This window comes from Pyxicephalus adspersus, chromosome 4, assembly GCF_032062135.1.
Source record: "Pyxicephalus adspersus chromosome 4, UCB_Pads_2.0, whole genome shotgun sequence".
Lineage (NCBI taxonomy): Eukaryota > Metazoa > Chordata > Amphibia > Anura > Pyxicephalidae > Pyxicephalus > Pyxicephalus adspersus.
Genome location: NC_092861.1, coordinates 30,746,863 through 30,762,600, shown reverse-complemented (window position 1 = coordinate 30,762,600; position 15,738 = coordinate 30,746,863). Strand labels below are relative to the sequence as shown.

The following is a 15,738-nucleotide window of genomic DNA, read 5'->3' as shown; positions in this document are numbered from 1 at the left end:
GCTGCAGCCAGCATCAAAGACACACACGCTGCAGCCAGCATAAAGGGCACACACGCAGGATCAGATACCCGGAGCTGTCTTATAAACGGGTGAGTGTCTTATTTTAATTATTTTTTTAAAAATCGGGGGTGGCTTACTTAATGGGGATGTCCTAAAATCGGGGAAACACGGTAGCAGAGGACATCACTGGATGTAATATTCAGTGGTATGGCACCATAATAACAAGTATCATTTTACTTCTGCTTTTGGATTTTGGCTGAAAAATATTATTACATTAGGCTCTGCAGCAGGAAATGAAGCTTGACTTATCAATGTTCTAGGTAACACACTAGCTCTTAATTGCAATACTGTTGTCAGTGGTGAACCTTCTACCATTTCCCTATAATAAAATTATAATTTTATATCCTATGTACTTGGGCTTTTACCTATAGCTCTGGTTTTCAGCTTTGATAAACATCAGACGAAAAGCTATATGAGCACAGCAGCTCTTGTTCTGAACAGAGATCTAAGGTCTCTGAAGCTTTTTTGCTGACAGTTGTATCCAGTCTTTTACATACCATGCTGCAGCAAAAGTGTAAGCAGGAACTTCAGGGCACACTGCTTCACATCAAAACCTCAATTTTCCTACTAGGCATATAAAAGCTACAGAATATTGTAAAATCCTGAAAAATATCATCTCAAACTATGTATTATCAGATGCCCAATACACAAAGCACTGCCTGGAAATATTTTTCTCAATCTGCTTTCTCCACCCACAAAGCCTCATTATCATCATTTTATTTTTCCATTTGGAAGGAAGTACTGAAGCTCCTGTCCAAGATCACAGGAGGAACATCTCCAATTTCTAGCCAATTCCTCCCATTCCAGGATAAAACCTACTGCATAACACAGACTGCTGTTATGTAAGTGTACCTTAGAACTTCTACAAACTGCAAACTGACATAAGGTACTCCTGCAGAATATAGTGATATTAAAGGAGAATCTCAGCTCCTATTCATTCTGCACATGTCCAAAATCACAGGAGGAACGTCTCTAATTCCTAGCCAATTCCAGGATAAAATCTACTGCATACCACAGACAGTTGTTATATAAATGTAATTTAGAACTGCAAACTGCAAGACAACATAAAATTTTCCTGCAGATTATGAGAATAATAAAACAACTCCATTTTGCACATGTGTGCCAATGCCCTTTTTAATGCAATGGGTAGAAATACTTTTAATGACCTCCATCAGCCATTCACAATATAGGTTTATCTATTGAAATAAATATGCCTTTGCAGAAGAATGGCAAGATTGTGTTATCTGTGTGGAAGGTAAGTATAAGCCTAACCTGTCTGCACAGGAGGGTGGGGATTAACAACTGCCAATGTCACCGAAGGCTAAACATTTTTCTTATTTTGAAGAGAGATTTTCCTACACTTCCTGCCCCATAGATACAACAGAACATGAAAAGAAATCTCACTACATGAGAATATTTCCTAAGATTTGGATTTGCCCTAACTTTCTGTGCCAGTGACAACGGACACTAAGACAAATAAAATATAAATTATCCCAAGCAGAAATACTTAAAGCATTAAACAATTAAGTAAAAACATAACGTAAGTAGATATACTTAGGTTCATTAGGGGTTTATAAATGTTTCAGGACTCTGTGTTACATCCTTAACTTGTACCTTTGAAGAAAAAGGTTAATAACGTATCCCTGGAATGCAGAGTAATGGACTATAGTGCATGGACCACTCACCGCCTACCTAGCTGCTATTTTAAAAAAGCTATATGCTAAATGCAGTTCAAAAGACAAAACGTACAGGCCTGCACAATTACTCTTTGTTCGTATGTCTTTATAGAGTAATATTACCATGCAGCTAAACACAGAAAATATGCCTGTCCTACCTTCAGGACACTGGCAGCTGAAGCCACTGAGACTGGTCACACATGTTGCTCCATTTCTGCATGGCTGAGGAGAGCAGTGGTCCACTATTGACTCACAGAATTCACCAGTGTAGCCTAAACAGAAAGCATAGACATACTGAATATCAAAACATCCTATAACTTTGTATATTTGCAATAAGAGTTGCTAGTAATGGCTGCTTTTAAAGTTCACACAGCACACATACCAGGCAAGCAAGAACAGGTTGCATTTTTCCGATCATGCCTCTGCGGGAGGTCACTGCATGTGGCATTATTCATACAGGGGTGACTGTGGCAGGCATCAAACTCCTCACAGTAGGTGCCAATGTAAGCTTCTTCACAATGGCAGGAATATATCTCCTTTAAACAGAGATGGGGAGAAATAAATAAAACATAAATGTATAAAACTAGGGGGATAGGATAAAGATAAAAGAGCCCTCTAACACAGCAGCTTAAAGTTACTTTTACAACTTTCACAAACTATTGGTTTCCTTTAGGAAATAAAAATTAGATTGTTGCCAAACTATGAACATTCATACATTTACCTAAAACCCAGTAATGTTTTGTATTTGAGTGATTTTCTTTGTTTTTTTTTAACTTCAGGGTGTTCTGCCAACTTGTATTTACAAAAAACTAAAACTCCCTCTTTCTGACATTCTTCGAGGCTGTTGGTCCTGCAGACGTAATCTTTGGGAGACCTCCTAGGCTCTCCCTGAATACAGGCTACATCCAGCCTGTCCACATGAGCCACCTGGCCTCAGGCTGCATCTCCCCACCGTCTCAAAGACAGGTGCAAATTTAATATCAGCCAGGGGCTCCAGAGTCATCCTCAATTTCAGGCCTGGAAAAAGGGAGGAGTGGCTGGCTCACCCATTCCTTCCAGGACTCTCCAGGCCTGGTAGTAATGAGACGCAAATCTGCAGCAACACAACTGCTCATGGCCCTATCCAGGTCCTTTCTACTACACTGTGATCTGTAATAATGATATCTAACTGACCTCTCTGTTGTCAAAATTCACTAAACAGCCCTGAGAAGACATGACGATAGGCACATCAATTCATCAATTCAGGGTTCTCTCAGCTCAGTTTCTATTTTCAGGGCAAAAAACTGAAAAGCTGGCAGTGTGTTGTGGTGTGTTGCATTAGTACTTTGAAATGCTTTTGAAAATGAAGGGCACAGCAATGTGTGTATAGTGCTTTGCAGTAACAAATGAACTGGAACTGATAGGTGTGAATGGGCCCTAAGAGAATAACAGGCTAAAAGTTTGCCAAGTCACTATAGGGTGGAGGAGATAGCTAGGTTGAGCTACTTTTGGAGAGGTATCAGTTCTTCAGCTTTGATTTTGATGATAATTTGCCATGCGTACCACCACATATTTTCAAACTCTCTGCACCTCCTCCAATATTTCACAATGCAATAAGTGTTCCTGAGGGGTCAAAAAAAAGTTTAAGGGCTGCGGAAGTCATGGGGGTTCCAAGAATATAATTTTTCATTAGACATAGCTTGCTGATAACACCTAGGAATAAGGGCACCAAATTTTTAAAAAAGAGATGCAGGCATTTACAGCCACAAAGTGATGCCTCTTAGGCAGCTATAAGTTTCTACACTTCAGTCAAAGGTTTCTAATCTCGGCCGGGGCACGGTCTGCATGGAGTTTGCAGGTTCTCCCTGTGTTTGTGTGGGTTTCCTATGGGCACCCCAGTTTCCTTCCACAATCTAAAAACATGCAGTTGGGTTGATTGGCTTCCCTCCCAACATTGGCCTTGGATTGTATTAAAGATATATAGCTATGGTGGCGATAATAAATTGTGAGCCCCCTTTGGGGACAGCTGGTGGCGTGGCTGTGGACTTTGTGCAGCACTGCGTAGTATGTTGGTGCTATATAGATACTGTATAATAATACACTGCAAGAAATGCAGCTGTGCTTTTCAACTAAAGTTTGCATTTCAACTACAGTTTGCATTTCAACTAAAAACAGGATACAACTCTGTTCAGATTTTTGGGAAAAATAATAATCCAAAAACAAGTAGGGAGGGGGGAGAAAAGCCTTGAATACAAATACAGTTGCCATGGTTTTGATACTTTTTTCAGCCTATACATTAGGGTTTATTTATAAAGCAGCGAATCTGACATTCACTGAAAAATTCCCTAGCGGAGACAATTATGGGCCATGTGTTTCAATGGCAGTAATCAATTCTCCACCAGGGAATGTTTCAGTGAATGTCAAATTCACTGCTTTAAAAATAGACACCATTGAAACGAACATTGTAGCTAATGATGCCAATTAGGAGAGGGTTTGAAATAAAACATCCCATTCCTTTTTAACTTTTTCATTTCCTGTCCTATGCAGACAGGCAGAATCTGACACCAAGTTTGTTTATTCCATTTTGTGAATCCCACCTATACAATGATTACCAACTACTGCTATATTTTTGTATTATCAGTATACACTTCTTCATGCCACACAAGCTAAATAACTTTATTTGACAAGTATATTTCATAGTCTTTTGTATCAGCACATAGAAGCACTACAAGCAAGATTTAATTTTCTAAGACTCTTTCCAATATCTGTAACAAAGAGCTTGAATACCCTGGGGAGATAAATAAACCTTTTTCATGATAACGAGAATAGCTTGTTAAAAAACATTGCTTTAATCTGATTAGTTACTGCTAGAATTTTGTGTGTTTGACTGTGTGTGAGTTGCATTTACAATATGCACATCTTTAAATCTTTCTGTAGGGACAGTTGTCAGCAATGTCATTTAAGGATTTATAACACAAGGGTTGTACAAAGGGTTAATGCTTCCATTTATTGATATGAAAGATTTACACATCTTTAGAGCTGGGAATGAAATAGCACTGGCAGATGTAAAATAGTATCTATAAAAGGCTACCCAATAGGTAAAATGGGACAGGATATTTTGAATTCAAACCGCCAAAGATACGTACATAGAATACATAAAGCATGTGGCTATTAGGAAGAATGTTTGATTTATATCCTCTAGTCTGTACTTACTTAGTAAATCCCTATCCAGGAAAATTAAGATGATGTCTCTTCTATTCTTTGTATCTTAAAGCACGCCTATTAATAGATTTAACAATGACACGCTGGAAGGTTCAGCAACTATCATGATTTACAGTTTCATACCTGACCCCTCAAGCAATGAAACTGAGGTGGGGTGCAGGCATATCACTAAACCAGAGCTTTAAAGAAATCAATGCTAAGTAAGAGATGTAGGTTGCCATTACTGATCTTCAATATTCATCTAAAAATGCTGCTTTAGTGGCTATCCTTCTGTTTCACAAACATACTTAATTTCATAGTCAATGCACTGAAACAAAAGTGGAAAGGTAAAACTACTGTTTTTCATACTTATTTCACCGTAGTGAATTAAAATGACTAAAGCCATAAAATCAGCATTGCTACCAAGCAATAGGCATTTAGGAAAGAAGGGGTCACCTCCATTTAGGTTTCCTTTAATGGGAAATTAAAGTCAATACTTAGAATTATTAAAATATTATGGACCTGGAGGATTTACCAGCTGTAGCATTTATTATCAAGGGGTGCAAATAACACCTCTTTAAGCTAGCAATTTCTATGACACTATTTAAATATAGGCAATAGAAAGACAAGGTTGATTGATAAGATTTAAAGCATTTACTTGATTTAAATGCAAGCAGTGTGAGTATTTAAATTTAGATTGGATTCAGCTATTAGAAGTTCCCATGCAACAAAACATGAAGTCAGTTCATGTGCTAACAAGGGGCATGCTGATAGTTGAAGTCAACAGTGGACAGAGAGATAAGCTGACTATGTTGCTGCATCTCCATTCACTGTCTAGTCATAGGCTAGGAGTGGGTCCATGATGCTTTCAGATTTAAGGAAATGATCTGAATGATGCCAGACACTATTTACCCTGAAAGACGGAGCATATAAAGTGGCAGAAAAAATACTGCAAGAGATAGCTCTAGATTAAGGATGAATAATGCAGCAAAAATTGCTATTATACTGTTTTTTTTCTTTTAATGCAAGATTATTTTATCAGGGTTCTGCTTTAAAATTTACAGATACCAGATTTCAGTGTTTTAAGTGACTTAAGTATCATATCACATTAATATAAAAGTGCTTCTCTTTACCAAGTGTCCTAATTATAAGATAGGCTGTGTACATGTCACATGATTCTAGACCCATATGAACAGTCATGCTTTTCCCTGGATGAGAATCTGACATGTGTACAGTAGTTGCCCGACCTTGTTGATGGATCCATCAGAACAAATCCATACACGACCAATGGGGAACAATTGCTATACGAGTAAAGGGAGGAGAGCACAACAGGGTGTTCCTCACTCGTTCTCCCGCTCCCCTCCCCATAGGACCAAACAGCTATGTGAGTACAAAGCTTGTTCGTTTATCTGTGACTCCTTGTCACTGGAAATGATAATGAAAAATTGTTTCCAAGGACAAAAATTGCACTTTGTCTTAGGCAAACTTTTCATTTGAATGTCTTTTAAATATTTGCTTTAAAAAATAGAAAATATTCCCAGGTTTTCATGTGGAGGATTTCAGGCTCTAACAGTTTTTAACACAGTATAGCATTTTCAGGTTTTTGTCTTCAATTCCATTCCCCTGTCTCTTTTAACAGTAGTTTGCCTTATTCTCTCTAAATATGTGACGAACTTTGAAGTTTACTAGCAATTGACTTCAAAGGAGCTTACTAGAAAAGAAAACAGTGAGTTAGCCCATCACTACACAGGGGAGAGAAAAAAATGTTACTGTACAATCCAGAATCAAAATTTAATCAACATGGAAAGAATTTATTGAAAGAAGTGTTTAGTAAAAAAAAAAGAAGAATCATATACCTACTTCAGCAGAGCAAGGGTGCAGATAAACCCCCCCCCACACACACACACACCATTCTCTATCTTTATCTCTCCCTCTCTCGTCTCTATTTTTTGTTGTTCTCTCTCTTTCTAGCCCTCCATCTCCTCCCTCCCTTTTCTCTCTTACTCACTCTTCCTCTTTCTACCCTTCCTTGGTCTTGGAGCCTACTTGGTCTTGCAGAGATAACTTATAAGGCACAATGATTCTTGGCCTATAGTCTGCAGCCATTATGACAACCTAAAGACAGTGGCAATAAAACTTGAGTTTTGGAGCTAAGTGATTTGACATGCCAATCCAGAACAAGAGTATTAAGGCATCCTCTCCCTCCTTTTGCGGATTTTTACATACTTCAAAAGTGCATTTGTGATGTTAGGTACTGATATTGAAAGGTCTAGGTTTCTATTCATCCTGTGGATGTTCAATGGGTTTATGGTCAGAGCCTTCCCCAAACTATTGGCATAAATTCAACACAGTGGGCCTGATTTATGAAAGCTGTCCAAGACTGTTGAAGATAGGTTAACATGGGAGATCTAGCAAACCTGGAATGGATGTGGTCCAGGACTGAAAACATTTTGCAAATGTTAGTAAATGCTTTTTAAGAATCCATTCTAGGTGTGTTGATTCACCTAGGTTCTCCCATGGTGGTCTATCTTTTCCAGTTTTCATAAATTAGGCCTAGTGTCTCAAAAGCACACAGCAGTTGTCTAAAATGTGTTTGCACACTATAACGGTTTCCTTTTCTGGAACATCTAAACTTAATATTGTGATGAAATATCCACATACTTTTGCCCTTATACATTCAAACCATACATATAGATAAAAGTAACATCATTGGATTTTAACACTTGAAAAAAGATCAATTTAATTATGTTAATAACAAAAATATCAATCCTAAGGCCCCATTTAGACTTTTGGTAAATCGCAACATTGTGCTTCATGCTGAACTGTGCTCCCTATTACTCCCACTCAATTATATAGGAGTGGTTGGGAGCGATTTTGTATAGGTGTCTTAACATGGTTTCAATTAATGCTTTTCCGTCAAGGTTACTGGAAGGGACACATTGCTTCTAGCCGCATAATTGCTATTCCTCCTCCTGTACACATACCTACGCATGCAATCTTGACATACGTTGGTGCACAAAATTAATAGTAACATTATTCCAGCCTGGCCAATTAAAATGGCTGGAGATCCTGAATCCAAAAAATGAAGAGGTTAAGATGTTAGTGATGGTGAATGAGCGAAGAGAGTTGAGTTTAGTTTCACTTTAATACCTTTCTACCAAGGAAATCAGGAGATATTCTTGTATACAGAGTAAAGACAGTCTAAAGTATGGAATGAAGTCAGATAATGAAGATAAATGTGACGCCTAACATTACTGAGAAAGACATACTATTCTTAACATGGGAAGTGAGCTCTCTTGAGGCTAGCTTTAAAGTATAATGGATGCATTTTTGCTGACATTGCAATCAGTGGAATTTTAGCAAAGGTTTTCATGACGTTGAAGTAACATATTTCAGCGGCGCAACCTCTAAGAAATTGTAACAAACTGTTATTACAGCCTTCGTGTAGAGAAGAGATCCTAGTCATATTTCTTTTTTATAACGATAGGCAGAAAGGATGGAGCATTATTAGAAATACATCTCTTTACCACAGCATAATAAAACATTGAGAAGCTTGGCTGCATTTCCATATTATTTGGGATATGTTTATGTAGGCTCCAGCAGAAGGTATAATTCTGCCTTGGCAAACAACATCAGAAATAACAAGATTACTGATAGCACATAGTGAAATGCAGGCATCAGGCTTGCCAAGATTAATCCCTACTATCACTATCATGCTAAATCTGTTTCTCTTCTAAACAGCTTTGAAGATTATCCCAAAGTAGCTTTTTATCACAACACTAAAATATGAATTAACTGTGTATTTAGAATAAGGTACAGGGAATAGTAGGCTGAATCAGAACGTTTTTTTAAGTTTGGGCTCCTGTCACTTTAAAATTCAGCATATGGAAAGTTTAAATCTGAACCCCAGACAACTATACAATTATCCACTGCTGCTTTCTTATTGTCCAGGGCAGGGGGGTGATGAAGCTGTATTTCTAAAAGTATTCTAGAAAACTGGGGTCACCAAGCTGGCAGTGATTAACAAAATATTTAAGGTAGGTAAATGAGTGTGTATTATAGGCCTGATTTATTAAAGCTCTCCAAGGCTGGAGAGGATAGACTTTCATCAGTGAAGCTGGGTGATCCAGCAAACCTGGAATGAATCTGGTACAGGATTCAAAACATTTACTAGCAAATGACTTTGAAGAAATCCATTCCAAGTTTGCTGGATTACCCAGCTTCTCTGATGAAAGTGTATCCTCTCCAGCCTTGGAGAGCTTTAATGAATTAGTTTCACTTTTAGTTTATCATTAATCACAGTAAAATTGGGAAAAAAAGTGTATCATGTTCAAATGGACAATTTCACCATGCCTAGTTTCATATTATACATTATTCATGATTCACACAGCACAATCTCTTCATTCTGTCTGCCATTACACTTTAAATGTTTTATTTTGTTTGGATATTTTACTGTGCATTATTTAATGGTAATGGAATGAATAAAACAAATAGATTCTGTGCTTGTCTACAGTGCCTATTACTTTTATAATTTTTCAATGTTATCCTCCAGTTCAGGCTAGAATATGATTGGTAGCTTTGGAACATTTTAGACAGTCCTTGGTAAATTGTACTACCCTAACTATGCAAAGCCTGATATTTGGAACAAAATCAGTGTAAAAAGTTTGTATTCACAGGCTAATACTTTCTGCCTGTTTTTACCAACAGCCTTAGATCCTTCCTAGATGATTTAAAGATTATAATTTGGTGGATTGATCAAGCATTTTACCTCTTTCTTATCTGCACTGACCTCTTTCTTCACTGCATTTATTTGTTTCAAGCAAAACTTGCATATTTTAATTGATTTGTAGGAAAGCAGTTTTGAGGGTAACAAAAGTCTGCTGACACACCAATTTTCAGGCTTTCTTTCCCTTTATTTTCACCTAGCAATCCTGCAGGTAATACACTTCCCATTCTAGCATGACAACACTTACCATGTTGTAACTCATTGTAACCCTTATACCAGAACTACAGGTGGGAGGTTGGCGCACAGAGAGAACTGGCAACAATATGATATCTGTGCAGCACAGGCAGAGAGAACAGCTAGTTATCAGTGGTATCAGCATTTATTATCAGATATTTTCTGCATTTATTAAACCGATATAACAATATACTTCCTAAGACCTTTTTAACAGACCATACAAAAGAAGTTCATTGTTAAGGATTACATTCGCTTTAATGGTTAATAGAGCGCAATTAATAGTATTTTTTAAAAACATAAACTTTTTACTAACACCTTACTGTAATTCTTACCTCAGTTTTTTGGGTAACACATTCCCCCTTGCCATAACACTGTGGGGCCTCTGTGCTGCTGCCTTCAGGTGTGCAGTCGGTCACTTTGACTACCACAACAAGACGTAAGGCCACAATGCATTTACTCACAGAATCATTCACAAAACCTAAAATGAAACCAGGATTGTCATCATAATATGGAATACATAGTATATTAATATAATAAAAAAACGAATCATAATAAAAATAACAACACATTTATTACCAATTAATATACATAATATTTTACAATGCCCTTTTAAATGATTTATTGAGCAACACAGAGAACATAAGAGTAATCACTGAGCTACAAATGCTGTCAAAATAACACTGCAGCTGTGCAAAAACTAGAGGTTCTGACATTTTTATATCAGGCTTTCTATATGTAAGAGAGTTAGCATTGAGCTCCATGTGCATGTTTAAGCTATGGAAGACAAATGAGAGTTGAATAGACTTTTATGTCTTTGGCACTGTCTGAAAACTGAAAAACAAAGTAGATAGCCTAAGCTCCCTGTATGAATAAAAGGGTCAATTTTCATTTAGGTTTACCTTTTAGAAATCAAAGTTAATGATTAAAAAAGGAGAAAAAATTAAAGTTGAAGATGGTATTACAATACATGTCAGATTTGCAAACCAGTGCAGATAAAAGCTTAACTTCCCATGCCATATGGAAAAGATCATACAATTTTTGTTACTTAGTAACCCTGAAAATAATAAAAAAAAGACCTTTCCTGCAAAAGAAGACTATTATTACTTACCGTTTCCCCACCTGTGTTTCAGATCTGCACTTTTTTAAAGAGCTATACCAGATGAATAATGTGCAGCATTTCTTGTTCTCAAAAATGGGACATAGTTCTATTTACTGTGTCCAGGGGCCAGCAGACGTATGTAGAATGCAGAAGATTTTAAATATAGCTTGGGCTTTTGTGAGCAAATGAAGATCTGTGGCATAGGTGGCAGGGCAGGCAAGTACAGGTAGTATTTTTTTCTCTATTTCATTTAGCAGGCAACAGAGTAGCTAACAAACAGCACAACAACACAATCAAAATAGATTTTTGGAGGTTCTCACAGAGAAGTTTACATACAAAATCATGAAAAAGCTTCTGCCTCAATCAGTTCATGTTCAAGCAAATAGGTTAGAGCTCCAGCATTCCCTTGGAGATTATATTCTTTACAGACCACTACAAGACAATGGTGGCACCTCTGGTATTTAATAACACTCTTTTTCATGAGTCAACTAAAAGAATAAAACCTGGGTTCACAGCCTATTAATATTTAAAATAAAAAACTAATTTCCAACTAAAAAACCTTGCTGTATGTTCTAGTTGCAAAAGGCCACCTAAATGGTCCACTGTGCTAAAATATTCTGTGGCAAGAAGAGGCTAAAGTGTAATTTGGTTATACATATCAACAAACATACCAGTAAATGGTTTCTTTGATTCTATTAGGTGATTAAATATGTGTGATATTGGGGGGAGTGCCAGAGAACCCCTTAAATGTACAGGAGTAGAGGCTAGAGTCCCTCTTCGGGGCTTGTGTCAAATATTATGGACACAGGAACATAAATTTTAGTCAGGTTTTCCTCTGTGTCATCAGATAACCCACATCCTTCTAGATCCACTACTTTACAACACAGTTGTAATTACAAGTACAGTTTACAACAAAGTTGGGATTTTGTGGGGCCAGGTGTCATAGAACTCATAGATAAGGGTAGTGAAGTGGTCTCTGACCTCTTAGCTGTATCCAGAACCACATTTATTATTATTTGTCATATTTCCACCACACAGTTCTTTACAAAGTAGTCCTGGCCGATTCACAGCGGGATCATTATTGTGAGCATTTTGAGACCAAGAATTAATCTGCTGGTTGGCAGTTCATAAAACCAGAACCTGTGGAATAATAATTCTTGCTATATTAGGACCATTCTAGGTGTGTTCACAGAGCATCATAATCTATGTGAACACCCACTCTCAGACCTCCTACACCTTGCTGTAATGGGCATAGAAAAAGACATGTAAGCCAATCGAAAGGAGCTCTCACACATAACATCTTCTTGCTAAGGACAACGGCATTGCCTGGATGAGAGCTGCAGAGAGCCAAGTGACTCTGAATAAAAACTGAATTTTGTACCAACAACCTGGACTAAGGCAAACCAACTTTTACTTGAGTATTATTTCACTGGTATTGCCTTTATTTTTATTTTGTTGCTATTGTTCATTGAACTGTGTTTTTGTTGTCTTTTACTTAATAAATACTATAAAAATTGTAAGCTAAATCTCTGAATGCTCTAAGTAGAAATAGTGTAACCTTCCCCCCTGAATGCTAACTTGAAAGTGAACTCTGAGTCATCCCTGTCTGGAGTGACAGCGGGTGGGATAGACAGTACTAAAAGACAATCATGACTGCAGGTGTCAAGGTTAACAGTCCGTTAAGAAAACCAGAAAACCAGCACCAGACTCATTTCAAAATGTAATTATCCTAGAGATCCGTATACATTTTCATCAATGACCTTCATAAAAAAAAAAAAAACAAGGTGAAATGATGTGTAGCTTTCTGATAACTAAACCTTGCTTTTTTCAGCATGACATTTTGACATTGAGACATGTGTGAAGAATATCTAGTAGAAGGGTACACAAACTTACCTCAAAGCTGTTTGTTTATCCTGCAAGGTTTTGTATTTGTAATAAAATGAAGGAGATGTCTCTAAGCAATGGTAAGTGGTAGTCATGTACAAAAATTGCTGGGTTTCATCAATGTGTTTCTAGTAAAGTTTAGTCATCCCCCACTCTTTGTGCATGATGACAAACATTTATCAAAGCATAATCATTTTTCACAGTATCAAGCTGTGATGTAAAAAAAATCTCTAGGGTACATGTATGGGAGACATAAGTAGGAAAAAATACAACATAGAAACAAATATAAATCACTTAAAAATGAGGACATTAGCTATACATACCAATGAAATGATTGCTTCCAAGAGTCAGCATTTCTTCTGGAAAGACAAGACCCCCTGGAGCCTGCAGTAGAGTGACACTTCGGCCATCTATAAGCGAACACTGGTTGAAGCCTACAGCTGTCACTTTCCATAGCAGAATGAGCAAAGCAGTGGCATCCTGGGAGATTCTAAGGATTCAAGAACATAGAAAGGTATCACCCTGCCATATCTCATTGTCAGATGAAATGTTAGTGAGGATCACTTCAGGCATACGGCAAACAAGAGACTGACCTATTTTAATGGCAACAAATCTTTTTTGTTCTTTATATTTTCATAGGTCAAACACAAAAAGTATACTTAAATACAAAAACATTCCCAGAGTCTCCCCTGGGGAGGAAAACATAGAAGCAGCTGGTGGAGCAGTAGTTACAATAATAAACCATATCTAAACCCAAACTATATTTATATAATGTGCAGCTTACTAGTCATCATGTGATATATTAGTTGGTAGCTAGTATTTCTCTATTTTCACCTGGCTCTGTGCTTGAGTGGCTCCAATTACTCCTTCACTATTTATCTGGAAGGAGCCATTGTTGCCATCCAGCCTAGACTTTAAACAAGTCTGTCTTTCTACATCTCCATAACAAAGGGGAGTTATTATTAACAGCTTACAATAGGAAGATATCACTCTTTTTCCTTTAGTTCAGTTCAAGAAGTGGCAAAGGAAACAGCATGTATGGCACAATCAACAGGTATTTGTATACTTGCAGTAAACGTTTAGTAGTCTGAAAAAAGAATAGCAATGCAGCCACCATATCTAAAGAAGGGAAGCCTGCAATATATCCCATTTTTGTTCTTGTGTTTAGTTATCCTTTATGATAACACAGCTGCTACCATTTTGAAAGAGGACATCTCACATACCCACATAACCACTTAAGATTCATGCACATTATATATTTTTACCCTGAGTGCCCTAGGTGCCACTGCCTCCTAAATGTGAAGATGGTCATTGAAAACAACAGGAGGTGAGATATCTCTGATCGTGCAGATAAAGAACAGGCATGGTGAAATCTTTATGCCTCCTTCTCTGTCATTCGTCTTTTGTTGTTCGTGGATCTGCAAGGACTGATCCATGAACGACATCAAAACAGCCGCTGTACACATGTCAGATTCTTGTACGATACTAGCCCTGAGGCGAGAATCGGAGGAGAATCATCGGACGTGTGTACGTAGCCTTACACATATCTGCCACAGGAGACCTGATTTTACTGCAACTTTGTAAAACAGCCAGTCCTTGTCCCTTCCCCAGCCTTTGACAAGACAGTAAAGAAGCAGCAGGCAGATGAGTAAATCTATCTGCCACTTTGTACTGTCCAAGTTATCAAAATGATTCTTGTTCGCAAAAGTGCGTAGCAGCACAACTGATTGGGCTCTTTGCATTGCTTCTACTTCTCTTAGCCTGTGCTCTGCTGTACAGGCTACTGCAAAATGTAGATCCCAAGTCAGATTTAGATACTTGCATTACAATACTTGCATTTTCAAAATGAATAATATGCTGCATTAATAAAGATGAAGATCTGCATTAATTAGTGTCTTATATCTTCCTGGAGTTCAGCTTTAACACATGATTATTGCGTATGAAAACTTACTTCACTGTCGTATTCTCTGGAACTTCAAATGTCACGAGCCGCCCACCTGAGGAGGTGTTAGAGCTGGCATTTCCACATGCAATGTCTGGAATCACCTGCAATGATAGTAAAATGAAACCATTGTAAAGATCATTTTACTGCCTTTACTCCAATCCTATCAAAATATCATATAACATAACAAAAGCTAGCAAAATACTTTCTAGCATCAAAAGAGGAATGGACTGCAGAAATAGAGAAATTATCCTGCCACTGTACAAAGCATTGGTCAGACCACATCTGGAATATGCAGGCCAGTTTTGGGGGATATGATCACCCTGTATAAATAAATTAATGGTTCATATAAAGAACCCCCTTCCCAATTATTCAATTTGAGATCTTTACAAAGAACAAAAAAGAACTCTTTGCGTCTGGAGGATATTAAGGCTTTAAAGTAAAAATAACAGTGACCATTGTCCCATGGAACATCTGATTGCCTCATGGAATCAGGAGGAATTTTTTTCCCTGTTGAAGCAAATTGTACCGGGTTTTTTTTTTTGCCTTCCTCTGGACCATGTCCATAGGGTTTTATATCTGGGATATGTTTATTTCCCTAGTGGTTGAACTTGATGGACTTATGTCTTTTTTCAACCTGACCTACTATTATTATTATTATTATTATTATTAATAACCACCTGGGCGTTAAACCCGACATAGTTCGGGGTAAAAACACTTGCAAAAAGTGTTAAACCCAAACTTTTCCCAGGTGATTAAAAATATAAACAAACGTTGTATTGCAATCCGATTGTCATACATTGTATGACAATTGGATTACAACTGTAAGAAAATACTTACCCGGTCCCCACAGCTCCTCCGAACACGTCCTCTCTCTTACTTCTTCTCCCGGCGAGTGCAGTGACGATCACCGGGGTTTCCCGGTGACGTCGCTGCA

General features: G+C 37.6%; 1 protein-coding gene across 1 annotated transcript in view; it reads right to left on the bottom strand.

Annotated features, from left to right (window-relative positions):
* The window catches only part of DNER (delta/notch like EGF repeat containing), a 129,481-nt gene that overhangs the window by 24,501 nt on the left and 89,242 nt on the right, over positions 1-15,738 (bottom strand). The window contains exons 3-7 of the mRNA XM_072407696.1: positions 14,811-14,905; positions 13,183-13,349; positions 10,209-10,354; positions 2,119-2,272; positions 1,895-2,008 (exon numbers count right to left, since the gene is read on the bottom strand). Coding sequence (XP_072263797.1) covers positions 1,895-2,008; positions 2,119-2,272; positions 10,209-10,354; positions 13,183-13,349; positions 14,811-14,905 — 676 coding nt within the window. The remainder of the gene's footprint in view (positions 1-1,894; positions 2,009-2,118; positions 2,273-10,208; positions 10,355-13,182; positions 13,350-14,810; positions 14,906-15,738) is intronic.